The 22,301-nt window shown below is 46.9% G+C and overlaps 3 protein-coding genes across 9 annotated transcripts in view; 2 read left to right on the top strand and 1 right to left on the bottom strand.

The window, feature by feature from the left end:
- Window positions 1-2,091, top strand: c6h12orf43 (chromosome 6 C12orf43 homolog). The gene is made up of 6 exons (XM_030358668.1): window positions 1-154; window positions 399-432; window positions 874-972; window positions 1,060-1,130; window positions 1,218-1,305; window positions 1,421-2,091. Exons 1-6 carry the CDS (start codon window positions 37-39, stop codon window positions 1,872-1,874), a joined length of 864 nt encoding a protein of 287 aa, XP_030214528.1. The 5' UTR covers window positions 1-36; the 3' UTR covers window positions 1,875-2,091.
- hnf1a (HNF1 homeobox a) lies at window positions 2,037-17,524 on the bottom strand. 2 transcript variants are annotated; one of them, XM_030358663.1, is made up of 10 exons: window positions 16,958-17,524; window positions 6,548-6,747; window positions 6,163-6,343; window positions 5,624-5,826; window positions 5,334-5,506; window positions 5,086-5,227; window positions 4,460-4,636; window positions 2,792-2,904; window positions 2,623-2,707; window positions 2,037-2,413 (listed from the first exon to the last, which is right to left on the bottom strand). In XM_030358663.1, exons 1-10 carry the CDS (start codon window positions 17,269-17,271, stop codon window positions 2,286-2,288), a joined length of 1,716 nt encoding a protein of 571 aa, XP_030214523.1. In that variant the 5' UTR covers window positions 17,272-17,524; the 3' UTR covers window positions 2,037-2,285. The 2 variants fall into 2 exon arrangements, with proteins under 2 accessions (XP_030214523.1, XP_030214522.1); XM_030358662.1 differs by having other exon boundaries at window positions 5,334-5,530.
- The window catches only part of msi1b (musashi RNA binding protein 1b), a 23,623-nt gene continuing 18,719 nt past the window's right edge, over window positions 17,398-22,301 (top strand). For 2 of the 6 annotated variants that reach the window (XM_030358673.1, XM_030358675.1), the window contains exons 1-3: window positions 20,791-21,044; window positions 21,389-21,429; window positions 22,013-22,094. In XM_030358673.1, coding sequence (XP_030214533.1) covers window positions 20,986-21,044; window positions 21,389-21,429; window positions 22,013-22,094 — 182 coding nt within the window. In that variant the 5' untranslated portion in view covers window positions 20,791-20,985. Of the gene's footprint in view, window positions 17,537-20,404; window positions 21,045-21,388; window positions 21,430-22,012; window positions 22,095-22,301 lie in introns of those variants that run through there. The other 4 variants (XM_030358671.1, XM_030358672.1, XM_030358669.1 and 1 more) reach the window with 4 other exon arrangements.

The raw sequence follows: 22,301 nt of genomic DNA on the forward strand, positions 1-22,301 counted from the left end.
TCGTTGCGGCGAAGCAAGATAACACGTGTTTTCATCATGGCGGCCTCCGGTAAAAAAGCATTGACTGGGTCTGGTGATTCAAGTAGCAGTGAAGATGAAGATTTGGAAAAATTTAAGGAAGCGGTTTGGAATGTGGATGGTCCGAAGAACACAGGTAACCTTATATATACGTTTCGGGGGTTTGACCATGTCAAACCGTCATATGGATATTTGTCAACAACTTCTACCATAAAAGCAGTGCATTGATCAACCAGTTTCCGAATGCCTGACACCTAGTATGTTTCTATGTTAAACGTGAAATGCACAAACATAATGCCAACGAATGCACTTTAGGCAACGCAGTCAGTTGCACAATATGCAGTTATTAATGGAAGTATTTCTGTTTATTTACGATGCAGGAAAAAAACATCAAGAACCCAAACCAACGCGGAGGTAAATCCACTTGTCCCCTATTCTATTTGACTGTTTTGTGTTGCATTCTGTATGCGTACAGTAACAGTTGTATCCAGTACGAAAGCTAAATACTGTCCGTTCCATGTAGAGCTACTGTTCACCTAGCTGATTTTTAAAAGCTGTTCATCTGACAAATCATACTGTTTGCAATGCTGGATACGAGATTATTTTTATTCTGTTATAGCATTTATTGAACTACTTGTCACCTAGCTCTGTATATAATTGATGTTTTTTAATTGGTAATGCGTAATGCATGCAAAGTATTCAGTACGATTAGACTGTCGAGCTACCGGTATATAGCTGCTATCACCCAGGTGCAATGAGGGTCCCCTTTTGAAAGTGTTTGCACTCACTCTCTATACATTGTTATTCGAAATAATGAAGGGAATGATGTATAGTCACATTGGGCTGTCTCCACAGGTTGATTGTGTCCGACCATCAACATGACTGTAATGAGCTGCAGGTGACACCAGAGTTTCGTGCACACGTCGCCAAAAAGTTGGAGCATATGCTTGACGGGTACATTGGTTTGATCAAAGATTTTGCTCATAATGATCAACACTTTCTTATCATAAAATCATTCACGTAACACATTTTGCTCATCAGTTTTATTTCAGAGAAGCCAGCAGGAGCTGTATCTCACCAGAGCTCAAGCACGTTGGAGGATGATGATCTTGGTGCGTTTTTTGCAATATGCAGTATGTTCCTTTTGTTGATGGGCTACTTGGCTTTATAACAACTGTGATGACCATTTTTTGTCACAGGCTTCAAACTGTTTGCAACATCGAACCAAGGTCAAAGATTTGATGAACCACTATGTCCTGTGAAACGCCGGCGTGTTCCCAGCTCAAGGTAAAAAACATTTGCGTGGAATTAACCAACAAATTTCTTCCTTAAATCGGCAGTATCGATCTCAATCCGACTTCAATTTATGTTGACATCCATTTTTATTTGCTGTGGCCGACAGCGAAAGCGACGGAGAGATGGACATGAGGATAAGGGAGGCAGTGGTGTCTGCAGATGAAGTCCTGCGACCACCAGTATGGGAGGTTACCACGAAGAAGGTTGATGTTGAGGACCCATCAGGACAGAGCAAGGAAGATAAGACTGAGTGCCCTCTGCCCAAGAAGAAGAAGAAGAAGAAAAAGAAAGCAACTGAATGTGAAGATGAAAGTGTCAGAACAGATTTTAAAGACCAAAAATGTCGAGCAGAGGAGAGCCCTACTCTCAAAAAAGGAAAAAAGCAAGATCGATTGAAGAACAAGTCTGCAAAGTCTATACCTGATAAATCTTCTCTGCAACCTGGGAAAGACGGCAGAGAGACGGCGGAGAAACAAGAGCAGGAGGGCAGTGCCCAAGCAAAGGTGAAACGGAAAAGGAGAAGAAAACGCAAAGCTGTTGACGAGAGCACAGAGGTTTAAGGGCCGCTTCTGAATGCAGTTTTTTGTAATCCTGTCAAACTGCCTCCAAATACAATAGTTTAAGAAAAAAAAATTGTGCTTTTGACGTTGCGTTTCAGTAACTGAGGTTATGTCAGTGCTTGTACAAACGTTTTGGATAATGATGTTTGAGTCAGTCATGTATCAATTAAGCATACCATATACATTTATTTGTAATAAAAAATTGCATTTTCATTTATTTATTTTGTCTTGTTATAAAAAAAATCAACCCACTTTTTTCTTTGTTCATTTGTGTCGTAATACAACGTGTTAAGCTTGGACGAGGGTGGACCAGTGAAAAATCCATCTACTGTGGTTGTGGCTTCATTCAGATCGTTGTGAATTCAAAGGGGGGCTGAGCGATGCCAGGTTAATCCTGCCATGCAGGAGGCTCTACTGAGGGGAGGAGGCCATCTGCGTGGGAATGTAGGGGCTGATATTGGTCGGTGAAGGTGAGAGGAGATGAGATGCGTGGCTTTCTGTGCTCTGAGAGGCTGGGTAGAGCTCTAGGTCCTCTGTATCTGTAGAAACAAATCATTTTGGTATTCTCAATGACAGAATTTGATTTATTTAGCGCCATCCTCACTTAAGTGAATCAATTCAATCATAACAAGAGAAAGTGAGGCTGCAAAAAAACTACTCAGATTTATTCCAAATGTGAACACAACCAGTGCCTATAATCACAAACACGGCATTCTCATAAGCTATACCGTGTTAAACCAGTCGCTACCTTGTGTGGGCGTGTTTGCCTGCAGATGCAGAGTCTCTTCTGCCATGGGGGGCTCTGATTGGTCGTCAGGATCTGCTGTTAAAAGCTGCCATTTGTGGGTGGATTATTTTCATGCAGGTCATTTAAAAGTTTAGTATAAATGTCCACCAATACTCTGTTGGTTAAATACCTGTCGGACAGCCGCAAGGCTGGTCAAAGCCCCGAAGCTGCTGTCTGTGATCAGCATTGCTTGTGAGAGAAGGCTGGATGATGAGTAATGTGGCATGTCAGACTTGCTGTACACTGCAGTAGGGGAGAAACATTTGTTTTACATCACATACCCCTTTGCAGACATGGACATATGTATATACACTGGGTTTTTGGTAGCCATACTACTTTTTTCATATACTTGTACAGAGGCCATCTATGAAATGTATGTCTTAGATCCATCATTCCCTCAACCTCTGTCTAGTGATCTATATCCCTGGGGCCGTATTCACAAAGCATTTTATCTTACCGCTAGGAGTGCTCCTAACTCGCGCTAAAACATTTTACGTAGGAGTTTTTTCTTAAAAGTTATTCACAAAGCCGCTGAGACCTACTCTTACTAAGGATAAATCACAAAGAGTGAACTAAGAGTGACGCGCCGTTGCTATGGATTACGTCAATTCTCGTGCACGAGTTTAGAAGCGGTCAGTTCAGTGATTGGTTGTTCAGACGAGCCCACTGAATCACCGAAAAACAAGGAAATAGCCTAGGCTAGAAATGAATTCCTATTAAGTAGTTATAGTGCAGTTAGCAGAATACACGCATGATGACAATTTTGTGCAGACCACGATAATGACGTTGTAGCCTGCACGTTCAAGAGAGAGAGAAAGCAAACAATAAAAATACGTAAAATCTAAAAGAAAATAAATGTTACGAACTACCCAAGTGTTGACTGATTTGTGCCAAGGTGTGTACCTAAAATGTGTTTTCAAAGTGATCCCTAAATGCCTGTCCACTCGGTTCCACACGGCCAAATTCTTTGTAATGTTGATCGCCATCATCATCATCATCATCATCATCATCATCATCGTCTGGCTGTGGAATGTTCCTCCGCTTGCAAAGGTTGTGTAGAATGGCACATACAGTGATTACTGTGCTTGCCCTCTCTGGGGTGAGGCGTATTTCGCCGTGGAGGACATGAAACCGACGTTTCATCTGCCCAATTCCTCAAAGCAAGTGACACCCAACTGGTACATCTCAAAAAGCTGCCTCAGACCGCTCACCATTAAAATGCGCGAATCATGGGTAGCTGAAGATCCAGGCCACTTTGCAACAACATCCAGTAGGCTATGTTAAAATTTGCATCAAAAACAACCTGCGTGTTGATGGAATGCACTTTCTTCTTATTGACGAACACGTCCTCGTCTTTTGATGGTGCAATTATTTTTATTTTTTATAAGTTATATCTTTTTTTTTATAACTTATAATTTTTATAACATTTTATTTCGGGACTAATCGGATTATTCCTGTTAGTCGGGGATGTTATTGCATCGCGCATTAACTCCACAATAAGTTGAATACCCTAACATTTCGTCTCGCAGGCATTTTAAGATTCTTTGTGAATAGGTCTTACTGAGTTAGGAGTCCTCTTGAGGACTTTTAAGCTCTCCTAGACTTAGGTGCTACTTTTAGTCCTAAAATACTTTGTGAATTGCTCTTAGTGAAAAAAGTTAGGAGTCCTAAATTTAAGAGTGACACGCCCATTATTTTTAGGAGTTACTCCTAAATTCGCCAGTTAGGACCTACTTTTAGCCCTAAGATCCTTTGTGAATACGGCCCCTGATCAACACTGCTCTGTGGGGCCTCTTACTGTGGCAGGGCAGTTGGGCCATGGTGGCCATGAAGGGACTGGTCCCCATGTGGCTGGGGAGCGAGTGCTGGGGAGAGGTGTGGAGCTGCTGCTGGAAGGAGATGGGCTGCAGGGTGGTGAAACTCCCTCCCATGTTGTTGATGACAGGTAAGTTCTGCGACTGAGTAGAGGTGAGCCCTGTGGGCAGAAGAAAAAGTCAAGGCTTCCCAAAGATGGAGGAGTGACTGACATTAATGACAGTATTTTTCTACGTTAACGTCTACAGAGATGGTGGAAGACTAGTTCACGTCTGTCATTGTAGTTCTGGAAAAATCACTCCTATCTCAACCATTACCTCCTTTATCCTACCATTGATCTTTTTTTTTTTGTGTATTTCTGCACCTACATTTAAACCTTTCCTATTGTGTCCATAGTAATCATTTTCTGTGTATTGTTTTTATTTAATTCTTATTTATTAGTTACAATATAAATGTTTTATTCTCCTACTATGCTGTACTTGCTGCTGTGACATCCACATTTCCCATTAGGCATCAATGAAGTACCATTCTTAAGTTATCACTGCAGTACAGTACCTGGTGGCTAATCTACGGATGGGGTTGGCGCCGAGTTGGCATCATATACTTTACCTATGAGGAGAGAGGACTCCCCCAGGCTCATGACACTGGGCAGGGAGGCCATTATCAGACCCTGGGACGGCGCAGGCGAGGCCGACAGGTTGTGCAGCGATGTCAGTGTGCTCACCGGAGGCAGGGGGCCACTGCTAGATACCTACCACCGCAGAAGCACACAGAGCTGTGTGAGTCGCGACTGAGCTTCAGTGCTGATTGTAGGCTGTGCGGGTGGACCGGTGGAAGTACACAGGGTTTGTTCTTACTATTTTAGAATGATGCATGTCCAGGAGTGTGTGGCTGGGCTCAAGTTGGACGGGGCTGGATCCCAAGCGCAGACCCCGGTCCCCACCACCGCCGCCGCCGCCCCCGCCGCCCCGGACCGAACCCATGTTGTCACATTGGCTTTGTTGACTGTACTTCATTCCTGGAGTAATAACTGAGAATATACCAGAAAAGACACCTGTACCAATGACATTAAACATATCAACACCAGCTATGGATACGGTATATCTTGTATGAGTCAATCTGGTGTCATTATTTCCGGACTTCTTACCCTGGTTAGGACTGGGCGGTGGGAGGGGGTTCACGCCGCCCACTGATTGGCTGGAGTACGGGGTATCGAGGGCCAGTTTATGGCGGAAGGCCTCTTCTTTGCGGCGGTTTGCAAACCAGTTGTAGACGCGCACCTCTGTGACCAGGTTGGAGCCCAGACCGGCCAGCTGAGACGGAGAGACACCCCTCTGGATACACTCCGCCCTGAGGACATCACGATACACAAACAATCAGCAGGATCTCTTTTAAACTGAGGAAACAAAACTCAGTAAATCTGAATGGATTTATAAGGCACTTGTTGCACAAAAGTTTAAAGATTAATATGTTTGGGAATTTTATTGTACTGTAGGGGAGATATATGAGCTATTCTTTGAGTTAAACGTGTTAGAAATGCCATAGCCATCCATCAGCTGTAAGTTCATGAACTGCTCAAAAAATTTAGAATTTAGACGGCTCATTTCTGACCAATCAGGGCGTGTTTTCTCTGATTGGTTCCGTTATCAATCGTGCTTGTCAATCCTAGATGTCTGTGATAATCACCGGTTGCACTCCTCCACTAAACCCTCTCTCTCCTCCTTGCTTGGGTTCTTCTGCCGCTCGTAGGCGTGGAACAGGATCTGTTGGGAGGCAGGCCCCCACTTGAACCGGTTTCTGCGGCCTTTCTTGGTCTCCTCTCCCTGCTCGTCCAGGGACGCAAGGCCATGGCGGGCATTGGTGAACTCTGAAAAACAAAATGGCCTTTCTTTTTATTCCTTTTATTTGTCAAAATTAGTTGATTTTTGAATAGCCGAGATTAGAGGTTGTCACTGGTTAATTTAATTTCTAATAATTGGACCAAGGCGCTGACTAAATAAAATGATAAGAAGTTGGGTCAAGGAACACAAAATTAACAAGAACAACAACAAGCAGCTGCGGCGGTACTCACGCTGGCTAATCTCACACTGCTTCTTGACGTACCAGCTGTACAGGGCAGCTCGTTTCTGGTTCTTCATTGGCGTGCCTTTGTTGAGGTGCTGGGACAGATGGGACTGGTTGAGGCCTGTGGACTCCACCACCTCCCTCTGCGGGAGGTTGTGCTGCTGCATGTAGCTCTTCACCACCTTAGCTACCCGCCACGGGTCGTTCCTACAACACGCGGACAGGGGTACAACAAGCACACCTTTAACTGAGAAACTAAACAAAAAACTTCAAAATTGAACAATATTATGAAGTTAATTATATTGTTTGATGGTGATTATGTGCTGTCTTTGTTATTTTGTTTCTCAGTATATATGCTCAAAATTGCGTTGTAATCTATACTCCGTCGTTCACCAAACTATCCTTTTACTTCCAATCTGTGTAGTGAATGGGTTTGTGGATGAGGGGAATGAGGGTAAGTGGGTGGTGGAAGTTTATTTCAATAACAAAACTTTTACGATACAACCATACACCTTCAGGTTATCAAAAGCAACCTATAGTCACGTACCGCAGTGCAAGTAAACATTGGCTTGTAACACCGACTGGTATCTAGATGAATGATCAATGCATATAAACTGGTTGGTTCATCTCGCTAGATCTTCGCAGTGGGTGATGGCAGGTAGAAGCCTACGTTAAGTGTTCTGAGCCATTCACCAAGCCTGTCTTCGCCTCCACCTGGGAAAGTGCCAACTTCTTTGATGAGAGACAGCATTCTTGACTATGTCATCAGTGAGGCGTGGCCACCGACCTGGTCACGGAGGCCACAGCGAGTTGGCCAGTCCCTTGTAACATCGTAGAGCAGCAAACTTAGTAGTGCATGGCATCTTATTTTTGCTCATCAAGGACTTGGCCACCCTTGCTAGCCCCTAACATCGTCTGACCCACAAGGGGCCGGCCTTCTTGTGTGACAAGCAGTGCAACACTGCTTTTGACCTGCTGCTGACAGCGCTCACCAGGGCCCCCATCTTGGCGTACCCAGAACAAGGATAACAGGTGGTGTCTTACTGCATTTTCCCCTCGGCCGACCTGAGTTCAACCATTGGGACCGACTCTGCTTCCCTGACACGGCTCCTCGGCTTCCGGTGTCAAAGAACCACCTCATGGGGACAGACACGGCAATGCCATCTGTGCGGCTCAGAATGCTCCTCCAGATACCCTGCTCATCCTGCTGATGGGCTGACCTCTCCCTGCTAGCTGGCTGGCTGGTCCGCTGTTGTCACCTAGGGAAGGCCACCAGGTCTGACAATCACCCCTCAACCTCTGTGGCTCCTTCTACGGGCCGAACTACTATGGAGCGTGTGTGTGTCAACATCCTGGGTCCTTTTCCAATCACTGACAATGGCAACTGCTATGTTCTCTTATGTTCTCTTGGCTATGGAGTATTTTTCTGAAATGGCCAGAGGCTAGACCTCGGCCACCACGGCAGAGAAACAAGTGCAGGAAATGCTATGTCGGTTCAGTGCATCAGAGGACCTCCATAGTGTCCAGGAGCATAACCTCAAGGCCTATGTACTCCAGGAGGTCTGTCGTCGAGTGAAGAAGACTTGAAACAACCCAACCCATTGCTTCCACAGGGCAATGGGCTGGTGGGATGGTTCAATCATACCCTGGCCACCAAGCTTGCTATAAAGAGCAACAAAGAGACTGGGACCTTCAGCTTCCCCTGGTTCTATGGTCATACAGATCCCCAGTCCAAGAGTCCACACACTGCATCCTGGCCTCTCTAGTGTTCAGATGGGAGATGCAGGTCCCAGTGGACTGGTGTTCGGGCCTTCTCCAGTACCAGGAGGGGGCAGAGAGCCTGGCCGGGACTATTTCACGCAGCTACGACAGCAGCTCAGGGAGCTCACTGACCAGAAGGGCCCTCACAGAAGCTAGAGTATTTTTGCTTATGACTCGCACTGCATGGGAGAGGACCTAGGCCCCATCCACACGGAAACAATTTTTTTGTGAAAACGCAGAGGTTGTGTGTTCCGGCCAAGCGTCCAGACGGATCCGGCGTTTTCGGTCCCCGAAAACTCACTCAGGTCCCAGGGTGAATAAGATAAAAACATCCCTATGCGTTTTCGTATTAGGATTCGTGTGGACGCCTGATATGCAAACGATTACGGCATCCCCCCCCCACCAGGCGGCAACGTTAGAGTTCCATTTGTTTTTTTAATGGAACTCTAACGTTCCATTAAAAATTTGTAAATTTGTATTATTTTCAGCCCCCCTATATACAGCCCCTTGGTAAATTAAATTACTAACTGTACATTAAAAAGTATTTTCTGCTCCATCTAAACGGTTTAACAACTGCTTTTGGCTGCAGCTGCTCGACGGCGGCAGCGACAGCAGCCGCTTTTAAAAACGCCTGGCCCTTTCACTCCGCCATGCGGAACCCTCCGGCAGCGAGGTGGTTATCAGGGCGGTGGCCGCGCGATGGTGTGAAAGCTGCTTTAGCTCTACCGCAGTGATGTTTAGGCTCATGACGCTTGTCGCCGCCACTGTACAGTAACCTTTAGAAATCCCCGTTGTGCATGGAACTGCCACATTAGCAGAGTTGTGTTTCACCAATATACAGTACAGTTCATATACAGTACAGCAGGCGAGGTCAGCTCGACTTGCTTCCAATAATTTCAAAATGGAAATGATAGGCCTACTGGGAAACGAATAATCCATTGTAAGCAATGCCGAGTGAACAAGCGTATACGTATCCGTATTTACCGTAGGGTGTGAATGGGCCTTTAGAGACCATTCAGGAACCACGCCTATAGAGGTAAACAACTTTGATAAGTGTAAAATTAGGAGTCTTTGTAGCGCTAATAAGAGTGAATGTTATCGGGAAACCAGACCCTGCTCAGTTACGGCTCGCGTTTCCAACGCGGACAGTAACCTTAGGGCACATTCACACTACCTCCGTCCATCGACGGATCTCATTGACTTTGCATGGGGCACTCGAGAAATTGATTGTGGGTCCGTCCGTCCTTTCGGCTCTGTGGCCTGCATCAAAAGTTGAGAACTTTTCAGGCAGCGACTGATCCGTCGGCCAATCAGATCGCGTTGTGCAAATATACAAGTATATTTACAAGTATAAGTACACTGTCCAATGAAATCGCCTTGTTAATACAACCCGGGAAAACACATGGATCCGTCAAAAAGCCCCCATCTGTCGACGGACGCATGTAGTGTGAACGAGGCGTGAGGCCTCATTCACGGATCTCATTGACTTTGCATGGGGCGTTCGCGAAATGCATTGTGGGTCGGTCGGTCCATTCGGCTCTGTGCCCTTCGTCAAAAAGTTGAGAAATGACGACGATAGCCGTGGCAGCTACGGAAGCATTTTGATCTCATAGCATCCTGACGCAGTGTATCCTGCTAAAAAAAAGGAAAAAGAAGAATGCACACAATGAACAAAGAGAAACAATGTATGACGTCTAAAAAGGACGGCAAACTTTTGCGCGACATTTTCTTCAATATACAAAGCATTCACCATTGTCCTGGGCCCCGTTTCCCGATAACGATGAATCCACACTCGTACGATCATTCTCACGAAGGATCTTGCGAACCTTTGTCAATTTCTTTGGCGCGTTTCCCGAAACTCCTCTTAAAGGGGACATACTATACCACCAGATGTGAGTGTGATTAGCCTTACAAGCCGTTTTGAAAATGTGCCCCATATGACATCACTAGTGGGAGTGTCCTAGATCTGTGCTGCATAGATGAGCAACATTTACTTCAGTCCACTGGGTAGGCTGGTAGACTGATCTATCCAGCAGATATAGGTACGGCCCCGTCCATAATAGGTCCATGCTCCTACAAAGGAAGGGGGCACAGTTGAATATTACATCTCCCTTCCCCACTCCCCTCCAATCAGAGCATAGCTAAGATTTTGTGGACCAGCGGAGGAGCAGCTCCGGCGGGGGGAACTTGGCGGCAGCTCAGCTCCGGGAGTGGGATGCATGGAGGAGAAAGGGATTGTACTCTCGGAGCTGAGCTTTCGGACTGCCGCCGAGCTACCCCCGCCGGACTTTTCAGCTCCCGAAGTACACCGCCGGAGCGGCAGGACTGCCGCTTCGGAGGCGGCCCAACGGCTTCGACGGCGGCAGTCCGGTAGCTCCAGCGTGGGGAGCTCGGCGGCAGTCCGGCTGCTCAGGCCCCGGAGTACAATCCCTTTCTCCTCCATGTCGCGATTGATGGACTTCAGAGAGTTAAGGCCAAAGTTCCCTTCCCCCAATTCTTCTCAACCATGCACGAGATATCCCCCACTAGAGTCTTTACTTGTTGTGGAAGTGCTAGAGACGTCAGACGCAGTCTTTATGATTCATAATATCATCCGAGGCGCACATAGCTTTTGGCCGTGATATTAGATATATTATATAAATACCCATGCATAATATAATTTTTATTATATTATATAGATAAAGAGCTCCAGGAGTCCGCAAACGGCAACAATCTCTTCTCCTCCATGCTGTGGTTCAGTCTGACAGCTCATTGGTCAATGGGCAGCAGCTCATTAGCATTAAAGCTACAGACACCAGAAACAGCGCATTCTGAAGGGACTGAAACAGAGGGGAATAGCGCAAGGCGAGATATTTTTCCTAAAAGCTGTATCCAGAAAAGAGCTTCAAAAACATGTTTTCTCTAACTCAAATACTATGTTTACTTGTTCTGAAAACGGCATATGTCTCCTTTAAAATCAGAGGAAGACAGCAAGTACAGCTCGAAAGCGATCTCCCACACAAGAGCAATGGAATCATTTGATTTTATTATATGCCCATATGACGTGGCGTTTGATCGGTACATTTAATGTATTTTTGGAATTTTAAATTGCTGCAATAAATTATGTTGTTATTGACTTCCAACCTGTCTCTCTCTTGTCTCTGCTGTTTAAATGCAGTAGTCATATCGGCGGTAACCACAGATTTTGGATGCATTGCTAAATTGCGCCAGCTGGACATTCCCTGGTATTGGATATGTTTTAATAAAACACATCCAATAGGCCTACCATGGAATGTCCAGCTGGCGACTCCACTGAGGCTATAGTAACGATGCTCTTAGCACACTACGAGTACCCCTGGAGCCCTCGTTAGCTTAGCTACGAGTGTTTTCACAACGTTCGTTACCAACTATGCTTTTGGGAAACAGTGTGAAAACTGTCTCGTATGACGAACTTCACAAACCACTAAGCTAACGATGCTTTCGGGAAACGGGGCCCAGAAATACCTTGCAGGTAATGTGTTTGTATTGTAGCGCCAGGGTTATGTTTGTTTGTTTCGCCCCTTCCTCTATGGCCAGCTTATCCTTCTCCGGACGGACCACGCGTCCCTGACCTGGTTGCTCAGCTTCATGGAGCCTGAGGGTCAGGTGGCCCGGTGGATCGAGGCCCTACAGGACTACGATTTTGAAGTCCAACACCGAGCTGGGCGTCTGCACAGCAATGCAGATGCCCTATCCTGACGCCCCTGTGAGGACTGCAGACACCGTGAATGCCAGGAGGAGCGAGATGGAGCTACTCTCCGGGTAGCTGCCACAGGACAGGTCGGGCCAGGTGAAGGTTGGCTGACTGCAATGGAAGACCAGGAGTGGCAGGCGGCACAGGACAGTGGCCCCACACTGGCCAGGGTGGGACAGTGGGTTGACAACCAGGCACGCCCCCCCCAGCAGGCTGTCTCTGCCTTGTCCGTGGAAACCAAGACCTGCTACTAAGAGTGGGCCACCCTGGCACGGCGTGCTGGACTGCTTTACCGGGGTCTGGCGTGCACCAGGTTGGGGGAGAGATGTGTGGCAGTTACTGGTGCCCAAGGCCTGGCACCAAAGGGTGCTACATGCGGTCCATGGTTCGGTGGGGCCAGGACACTACGGGGTGGCCAAGACCCTCAACAAGCTGCGCCAGCGTTTTTACTGGCCTGGTTGCAGGAAGGACACAGAGCTTTTCGTTCACTGCTGTGGCTCCTGCACTGCTAGGAAGGGGCCGACTGGACGTTCCCATGCCCCTTTGCAGCAATATCAGGTGGGGGCCCCCATGGAGCGGGTTTGGCTGGACATCCTGGGCCCATTACTAAGTGGCCGGAGGCGTATGCGGTCCCCGACCAGAGTGCGGTGACCACAGCCGAGCGTCTGGTGTGTGAGATGTTCTGTCGGTTCGGGGCACCTCAAGAACTGTACAGTGATCAGGGGCGGAACTTTGAGGCTTAAGTCTTTGCTGAGGTGTGCAAATGCATGGCCATCGTCACCTCACGACACCAGCGAGACTGGGACCGCCACCTACCCCTTGTCCTGTGGGTTTATGGCTCAGCGGTGCAAGAGAGCACGGGGTGCACGCCAGCCATACTTATGTTCGGCAGAGAGCTGCGGACGCCTGGACCTAGCCTTCGGCGAACCCCCCGACACTGATCTCCCCAAGATACCGGGCTTCGAGTACCTGCGGGACATCAAGAAGCGTCTGGCAGAGGCTCACGAGTTTGCCAGGCAGCGCCAGGAACAGGCGGGGGCACGACAAAAGCGGGTGTATGACCTCCGTTGCCAGGGCCGCTCCTTCATGCCTGGGGAGAGGGTGTGGGTCTACAACCCAACCTGGAAAAAAGGGTCTCCCCCAAACTGACCAGCCAGTGGTTGGGGCCCTGTGAGGTGCTGGAACAACTTCCGATGTTGTGTATCGGGTGAAGATGTGTGCCCGTGGGCGGGTGGTGGTGCTACACAGAGACCGTTTTTTTGTGGTTACGGTGTCTCGGGGGATTCAATAAAGTCACTGAAAGAATATAGCACGCCTCTGCTTTTATTATTCGCCACAGTATGTTATTATTGCCTCCTTCAAATCTGTCCGAGATAGAAAAATGTGAATGGGTTTCAAGTCATTATTTTCTGGTCCCAGTCTTTATATGACCTGGATTATAAACATGTTGTTTGTGAATTTAAGTTATAATTTTTCAGGCAAAGAAAGCTAAAAAATAAGTTTGATAATGTTAGGTTTTGTGTGAGGCTGCTTTGTGAACTATTGTTCTCGACTCGAATGATATACGTCACCACCCGCACTTGGAACTCCGGTACAGACATGGCGATCCCTTTGCTCCCCTTCACCGCTTTTTTCCAAGGGGAGGATAAAGGCATCGAAAGAGGTGAAAACCATTATCAGTCGGGGCAAGTGTAGATTTTCAGTTATGCCGATGGGGAGATTGTCGGTCTTGTCCACGGCACGCCAGTCGCAGTGAGCGTGAGGCCACATACGAGACATGTAGTTTATCTCATTGTGTTTTCTCTAAAGCCTTTAACTGAACAATTGCACAATAAACGGTCAAACTCTTGACATGAAAAATTATCATTTAAATCCACAAACAACATAGTAATCCGGGGTATATAAAGACTGGACTGAAACCCATTCATATTTTTCGATCTCAAAGTCCCATGGGCTCTACCAGAATGGGCGAGACTTTGCCACTCTAGATCGGAAGAAGGGAAGGTTAAAGAGGACCTATTATGCTACTTTTCTGGTCTTAATTTCTTATTGATGACTCCTATTGCAACCTGACACGAATCACAGCACAAAAAACGATGTAGCATCACGGTCTTCCCAAATCTGGGGACCCTTGAGTTTAAGAGGTTAAATGTCACTGTGTTTTGTTAATGTTTGCGACGACATCACGGCAGAATGTTCCGTTTGACATTATTATCTTATCATTATTAACACAACGTTTTATTAGTGAGCAGCAGGCATATGGAGAACGGAGATGCGGGGTGTCAGATCCAGGGAAAAGGTCCAACTGGCAAACTGGTTTGGAAATTCCCTCGTCACCCCATGGACCTAAAGACCCGTGCTGAATAACGGGACTGATCGGGAGGACATTCTGCTCCACCAGAAACATCTCTGAATGCACAGAAGGGTGCCCCTAGACTCCCTCTGAACGGCAACCTCCTATGTACAGTATATCAAGAAAAAAACATCACTACTCAACGACACGGCTGCATGCATGCTATAATCTAAAGTAGTGTAGGCGAGTAAACTGGACTGGACTATTGGGCTAAGGGTTCATTAATGAGGCAGAGGTTAATCAGACGGAATCAACGCGTATTCTTCTTATGGATTAAGTTCTGATACTAGGTTAGTCAAATCGCCCTATTATTGGCGAGAAAAAAGAATTGTTGATCATCCCTTCTATAGAGTGGCAAAGTCACGCCTCTTCCGGTAGAGCCCATGGGACCTATGAAAGCGAAAAATATGAATGGGTTTCAATGGAGAGAAAGTAATTATCTTCTGGTCCCAGTCTTTATATGCCCCGGATTACACATATGTTGTTGGTGGATTTTTTCCATGTCAAGAGTTTGACTGTTTATTGTGCAGTTGTTCAGCTAGAGGCTGTAGAGCAGGGGACTCAAACTCGGGGCCCGGGGGCCAATTGAGGCCCACGGGATGATATTTTGTGGCCCCCTCATTGACATCAAAGATTAGTGTTAGTGCGGCCCGTGCGTTGTTGTCAACGCACATTTTTGCTGAGTCGCTTGCCACACTTTTTTTATCACTTGTGATAGGGTGACCAGATGTCCCGGTTTTGCCGGTACAGTCCCAATTTTGAGTTGCGTGTCCTGACTCCAGACAAATGCCAAAGGACGCTAAAATGTCCCGGTTTTCCACCAACCACTACGAAATGTTCCCTGTTGTCAGCGATCACATAGCCATCGTGATCTAATTATAGCCAGATCATTAACTTAGATTGGGTCAGTTGTGCTACTTTTTTTTGTGGAATACTTGAAGTGGCCCAGCCTGGCCCAGAAACTACCTCCAGCTTTGAGACCCCTGCTGTAGAGAAAACACAGTGAGAAAGACTACACGTCTCGGATGTGACGTCACGCTCCCTGTGACTGGCGTGGACAAGACCGACAATCTCCCCATCGGCATAACTGAAACTCTCCACATGCCCCGTCTTATAATGGTTTTCATCTCTTTTGATGCTTTTTTACTTCCCTTGGAAAAAAGCGGTGAAGGAGAGCAAAGGGATCGCCAGAAAAATAATTACTTTCTCCATTGAAACCCATTCATATTTTACGATCTCAGAGGTCCAATCGGGGTCTACCGGAAGGGGGCGGACTTACGAGCTCTATTGCCAATATAGGATTCGATCGCAGCTTGGTACAAGCCTATCTATGGTACAAGCCTACTGTTAATGTTGATCGTTTTTGCAAAGTATTAATAAAACGCACATTTTATACTCTATATATTATTTTTAATTGATACTGTTATGTTATGCTAAATTCCATTAGCTAGATATAATACATTCCATGCAAGAGCTACGGCCCATCAATTCGAGGCATATTCCACACGTTATCTTTTGGTCAATCAAGGATTCATTAATTTTCCTACATGTTGTCAATGCAACAGTTTTATTGTAACAACGTACCAATCTTCAAATATTATGGAATTGCAGTCAATGTTTCTAAAATGTTAGGGACAAACATTCACACATATGCACGTACAAGCCATAAAAAAAGACCACGGCTTTTCGAGAGGAAGTAAAAGGAGCCGTGTTGACTGAGGGAGATAAGTGGAGTGAGAGCACACAGACCAAAGTCCAGCTCTCCCACAAATTACTAGTCAACACTGTTATGTGACGGCTTTATTGCTGAAGGACGGATATACTAAAACACCAGTTAGCCAAATCAATGCATGAAACATGCAAAAACGTAGAGCAATATTATTGCATCAAAGTCCTGTCCTTTTTTAACTTTAATTCATTCTTGATTTTGTGTTATTCTAAACTATAGTAACAATAGGTAGCCTATAGTTACTAGTATAAAGCTATTCAATCTAAGTAGTAACCCACCAAAACGTTTTTTTACCTTACTTAAGTTAGTTACTTGACAATCTGTTTCATACATAATACGAAACAGCTATTATATAAGAAAGCTACAAATAACCAAATCAATCCTTTTGCTCAGGCCTTGTGTAAACAGTCTCTGGTGAGCCCAGCCCTTTTCATTAATCTCAACCCATGCATGTATGGCTCATTTATTAAGAAATGGTCAGCGAATAATGATGAGGGTGGGTAATTAGTAACTAGAAAAGGAGGAACTGTCTTTAAATTCCCCTTCGAGGCCAGGAGGGATCGCAGAAAGAGGCACGCCGAGAGGAGGAGCAGGAGGCTGCGAGTGGAAATGACGGGAGAACTGGATAGAAGTGGATTTGCAGGGGGATTTTTATACGAAGTTATAACCCTTGCTTCTTTAATTGTACTCTTTGACTCATAACTTTGATCAGGAAGATGACAAGGAAAAGTGAAAGAGTAACAGTCATTGCCTTTTCACCATTATTTTTTGCTTTAGCCAGGCTGGGGAATGCTGTGAAAGAGCGGTAGTGGAGCCCTGCGTTCTGAGGGAGCGTGAACCGAGAAGAGGAAGACACACTTACTGTAGCAGCTGCTCCACCAGAGCCCTCTGCCTGGCCGCCTCTTCTGGGGGAAGCTGCTCCAGCTCCCGGAAGATCGGCGGCGCAAAATCTATCTCTCCCTCCGAGCTCTCTCCATCCCCCTTCTCGCCCTTGTCCCTCGCCGTCCCGTCCGGGGTCTGCCGGTCCCGCTCCAGCTCGCCCAGGGCCTGGACCAGGACTTCCCGGGACAGCCCGGAGCCCAGCAGGGCCCAGATCAGCTGCTCCTGCAAGGCGGACAGCCGGGCCCCTCCAAACGGCTCGCGCTCGCTCCTACACTTCCTCTCCTCTCCCTCCATTGCAGCAGACGGTTGATTCGTTTACCTCCAAACACACACACACACACACGCACACACACACGCGTCGGGCATGTGCACGGGCTAGGGCGACCACTGAGCCTCAACCTTTGGCCCCATTAGATCCGCAATCGCTGGTCAGCACCTGTTCCAAGAGAAGAAGGGAGATACTTTGGTTTATTGTAGGGTCCTCATGACTCGCCGTCTCTGGTCGTGTGTCCCTGAGCTGCCCGGGTTCGACTCCTGGAGTGGCTGTTTTGCCTCAAAGGTCAATATTTTTGTTTTACCTTCCCCTGTCTCCCCCCCACCCCCCTCCTTTTAGACAGAGAGTGAGGTGAACTTTGTTCCCGCTCCCTCACTCCCAGACCCTGGTCAAAGTGCAACGTGCAGAGTCATAAATTAATTAAAAAAGGTGTTCACAGATCACACCGAGAGCTACGAAGGCAGCAACTTATCTGTGTGTGTTTCTCGCTCTCTTTCTCCGGCTCTCTTTCGATCCCATTTCTGTAAGTCTTTCCTTCTCTTTCTCCATCTCCCTTTCTCTCTTTCAATTCCTCTGTCTCTCTTTCAATCCTTCTCTCACAAACATCAATCACTTTTCTAATGAAAAGTTTGTGAAAGGAGCCACACTTAGATACAAATACTTAGATACAAATGTTTGCGACAATAACTCTCTCACAAGCACTCACACACACACACACACACACACACACACACACACACACACACACACACACACACACACACACACACACACACACACACACACACACACACACACACACACACACACACACACACACAGACAATATCACACAATCTGCAGAGTTGTAATGTGCCTATTCAGGTGGACTTGACAGAGGGGAATCTCAGGACGTGATTATCGTTGTGAACCACCAGTGGGCAGTGTTGTCTACTCTATACCTCCGGCTTTGGTTGCAGCTGCAAGTCGCTCTGAAGCCAGACACAGTTCCGTTGATGTGACGTCTCCTTTGGGAAATCCATGTGGGAAATCCATTCCAACGCGTTTGAAATCCTTTCAAACACTGCATCGAGAGCGTCCGGGTTGAGTCCCGACACCCAAGAGGGATGTGACCATCGACTTGGCACCATCTTGGCACGCTAATCGTTCCTGTTTTGTCATCCCACCTGTTGATGTGCTTCCTCTTGCTGCTTGCGGCTGCTTCGCTGCATGGGTTTTTCCTTTTGGTCAACACAATACATAGAGATCCCTGATGAGTTAACTGCACCCACTCTCTCCTTCAGAGAGACTATCTTCTGACCTTGACAGATTCATATCTCTCGGGGGCACCTTTTGGGTTGGTTAGATGTTGAGACAAAATATACCTTGCTAACTGCTCCAAATCACTGTCGAATGAGTTCCTGGATAATTGCAGCTTGCACTGTATATTTATAGTGCTGGATATTTATTTACCCCATGTATCTCTCTACAAGTTGAAAACATTGTATAGGAAAGCTTAATTTCTCCTCCTCTGCTATTCGCTATCTTGCAGACATTGTGTAAGATGACTGACAGTGGATTCAGAGACGTGTCATGAAAACACAGGTTGGGGATAGGCCTCTCACAAGGATCCCAAGAGGCAGGCGATGGACATTTGGTATCGAACCCAGTCCCATTGGCTAGAGGCCTCTCTGCTCTTCTTCTCTCCGGTGTCCACTGTCCAGCCGAGAGAGGAAGAGGGAGGCAGGGGAGAGGATGGAAGGGAGGGAAAAAGGATCGTCCATACAGTGCTCCTCTATTCCGCCTGTCTCTCGGTGGCTCTCCCTGTATCACCTGCTCTGTCACCTGCTCTCCTTTCCCCTTTGGATCACCTTGGTCCCAGGTTCAGCCCATCCGCCCCCTCCCTTCCTATTCCCCCTGGGAAGCCTGCGTTGCACTGTAGCTGGACGGGGGGGGACGGGGGGAAACAGAGCTCCCTCTATCTCCCCCGATACATACCACTGACCTGTAATTAAGCCCCATTGTACTATTCAGAGGGACGCTCCTCCCAAAAAGGGACAGGGGGCACTGTGCAAGAGGATTTTCACATAGCCCCTTGGCTTCACCTCCTCACCCCACCAGCCACCACCCAGCCACCACCCAGCCACCCTTCAGTGTTCACACACAACGGTGATTAATGCACGTGGAGAAATTGAGGTTTATGGGGGCTGGTTGCAGGGAGCAGGCAGCCGCGGCCGCTGAGCCTTGGTTCCCTTCCGCTCGGCGAGGTATTCACAGCCTGGCTGATTGTTAATGAGATAGACGCAGGGCTCCCGTATACCGCTCATTAGCAGACCTGCTGCAGCAAAGCCTTTCTGGGGCTGCCAATGCTCCTGTTCTTGCTCTCTCTCTGTTGCTCTGTCTCTCTCTGTCGCTCTGTCTCTCTCCGTCTCTCTCTGTCTCTGTCTGTCTCTCTCTCTCGCTCTCTCTCTGTCTCTATCTTTGTTTGTCTGTATTTCTGGATCTCTCTAACTTATTATCTTGGTCTCACAGAACTCTGTCTTTCCACTTTTCTCTTTCTTATATTATCCATCTATCCATCTCTCCTTCCTGCTCTCTTCTCGCTCTCTATTTTTCCTCTCTCTCTTGCTCCCCCAAACACACACACACACACACACACACACACACATCCAGGCTGGTAGTCTCTGCCTGTAAGAGAGCCCTTGCCACACTGCCCCCCCCCCCCCCCCCCCCTGTTTCAACCCCATTGATCATGCATGCAGAAAGTTACACACCCACTTTATTCTTGTTCAAATAGCCCCCTGTCCCACTTTTGGGAGCTTCATCTTTTTATGAGCCGGGCGCTTCAGACGGAGCGGACAACCCCAACAACAACATGGCCCCCTCCCTCACCCCCTCACCCCCCAGCCTCTCGCCTCTGCTCCCACACACCCCCACAGTGAACATGAGCTCTGTGCTGGAGTAGTCTTCTCCTGCGAGGTAGCAGCGGTATCAACGTGAAGTTATGTGGAGAATAAAGCCAGCCACTTTAACGCTTCAGTTCTATAGTTTGTAGTAGAGTTCCTATTCTGTGGTTTGAGTGGCTCGAGCTGCATGGTGTTCCACCAGGTAGGTCACATGATGTTGAGCCAGTATTGAGAAGATTAGAAGGAGCTGGCTTTAGCCCTAATTAAATACTTACGACTTTAGAATGAATGAGCACAACGCTCAGACCTCGGGATGTCCGACACTACATCAATGTGTTGGCCATATGTTTGTGCTATACGCTGATCAAATAAGTAATAAATAAAACAGTAAACACAAGCACGTACAGCACGCAAACACACACATGCACACACAAACAAACACCAACACACATTTCAACATTCTGCTGAGTGATATAACAATTCAGTTCTTGTATCACTTAGTAGAATGTTAAAGTTTATAGTTTAAGTACATGATTACCACAACAGGTATTAAGTAGCCCGATGTTTTGTGGTTTGTTCACAAATAATGTTGACACAGAAGAATGATATCCAACAAATCCCTAATTAGTTTACAACTCAAAGGCAACATATATACTACACGACGGATGCAAGTGGACTGCTAAGTAGGATGAGGAGGCACGAGGGACGAGAAGAGGTGGAGTCTCGGCCAACTCTCCTTCTTGAGTCTCGGTGCCTCTAACCCTGGGCCAAACCCCCTCCCCATCACCACGCCACTTGTTTTCACACACTGTAGATCCGACCGAAGATCCGAACATACACGGCCACATAATGGAGACGGAAGGGAGCCAGATCAGCCTGTCGTCCGCGGACTCCCCTCACGACCCCTGGTAAACTTTATTCTGCATCTTCTCAGCCTAGGAGCCTGTTATCTGCTCCTCGGCCCCACGGAGGGAGGCGATGCGCGAGCCGGAATTTTTATGAATGACGTCCTTCCTTCGGACAGAGATCCTTCATTCGTTGACTCGTGTAAAATGTTGTGAATGGTTGTGGAATACACGTTTTAAATAGTTGTATAATGTTTATAATGTTTTATATCGGAGTAGTTATTCTAGTATTAAGAACGGTTCGTGATTTACAATCAACAAGTCGAAATGGATTAAATCCATATATATGGCACTTTCTTTTTTGTAGTAAGGTGATGTTAACATGTCGTCATGTTCTTCTTCCACAGCAAAATGTTTATAGGTGGGCTCAGCTGGCAGACCACCCAAGGTAAGGCTTTCTCCACTTCTACCCCTCAGAAGACGCTGACCTGCTGCTTATTCGTTCTCTGAATATTTGGTGGGAAATCAAAGAAGTAATAGACGTGAACGTATATTAGTATGTCTCAACCTGGAGGCTACCTCTGTATGAAGGCTGGCTTGTGTGCAGAGATATCACATCGTCTATTAACGGGAGCCCATTCGAGGCTTTGGTTTCCCCTCCAAAGTTATAATGCGGATCTCTCCCCGGCTGTGGCAGCTGGTTAACAGTAGATGCTGTTTAAAAGTAGACGCTGTTCAAACAGAAGCACAATACCCCTTAATCCTTTTCAATAAGTGCACTCGAAATTTTTTAAAGCGGAATTACGTAATTGTATAAAGTCCGCTTGGAACAGTTGGTGATGAGCACCTGCTCAAAGTCTACAACTAGCCTTTTTCTATTCTTTCTTTTTTTTCTAAAGATTTAATCTCAGAGTGATGAAGTATACATATAGTATAACAATGACTAAATATGTGAGTTACAGTTATTTGTGTCTGTTGTTTAAAGTACTGGGAAGGTCAGGGTAACGCTTGGATGTGTTCTGCCTGTTCAGAGGGACTGAAGGAGTACTTCTGCAAGTACGGCGAGGTGAAGGAGTGTATGGTGATGCGGGATCCAGTTACTAAGCGCTCAAGGTGAGAGAGACACACTGGGAGAAGAGAGAGAGAGAGAGAGAGAGAGAGAGAGAGAGAGAGAGAGAGAGAGAGAGAGAGAGAGAGAGAGAGAGAGAGAGAGAGAGAGAGAGAGAGAGAGAGAGAGAGAGAGAGAGAGAGAGAGAGAGAGAGAGAGAGAGATTCCCAGTGTGCCTACCTAGGCTACCCTACCTCCAAAGCCTTGAAGAT

Source organism: Gadus morhua, chromosome 6 (genome assembly GCF_902167405.1).
Source record: "Gadus morhua chromosome 6, gadMor3.0, whole genome shotgun sequence".
Classification (NCBI taxonomy): Eukaryota; Metazoa; Chordata; class Actinopteri; order Gadiformes; family Gadidae; genus Gadus; species Gadus morhua.

What these genes read in the sequence shown, in the direction of transcription:
- c6h12orf43 (XM_030358668.1), top strand. Translation starts at nt 37, where the DNA reads ATGGCGGCCTCCGGTAAAAAAGCATTGACTGGGTCTGGTGATTCAAGT. An exon ending in GGATGGTCCGAAGAACACAG is followed by an intron (nt 155 to 398) that starts GTAACCTTATAT and finishes TTTACGATGCAG; the next exon opens with GAAAAAAACATCAAGAACCC. An exon ending in TTGGAGCATATGCTTGACGG is followed by an intron (nt 973 to 1,059) that starts GTACATTGGTTT and finishes TTTGCTCATCAG; the next exon opens with TTTTATTTCAGAGAAGCCAG.
- hnf1a (XM_030358662.1), bottom strand. Translation starts at nt 17,271, where the DNA reads ATGGAGGGAGAGGAGAGGAAGTGTAGGAGCGAGCGCGAGCCGTTTGGA. An exon ending in GCAGTGTGAGATTAGCCAGC is followed by an intron (nt 6,344 to 6,547) that starts GTGAGTACCGCC and finishes TTTGTTTTTCAG; the next exon opens with AGTTCACCAATGCCCGCCAT. An exon ending in ACATGCATCATTCTAAAATA is followed by an intron (nt 5,228 to 5,333) that starts GTAAGAACAAAC and finishes CTGCGGTGGTAG; the next exon opens with GTATCTAGCAGTGGCCCCCT.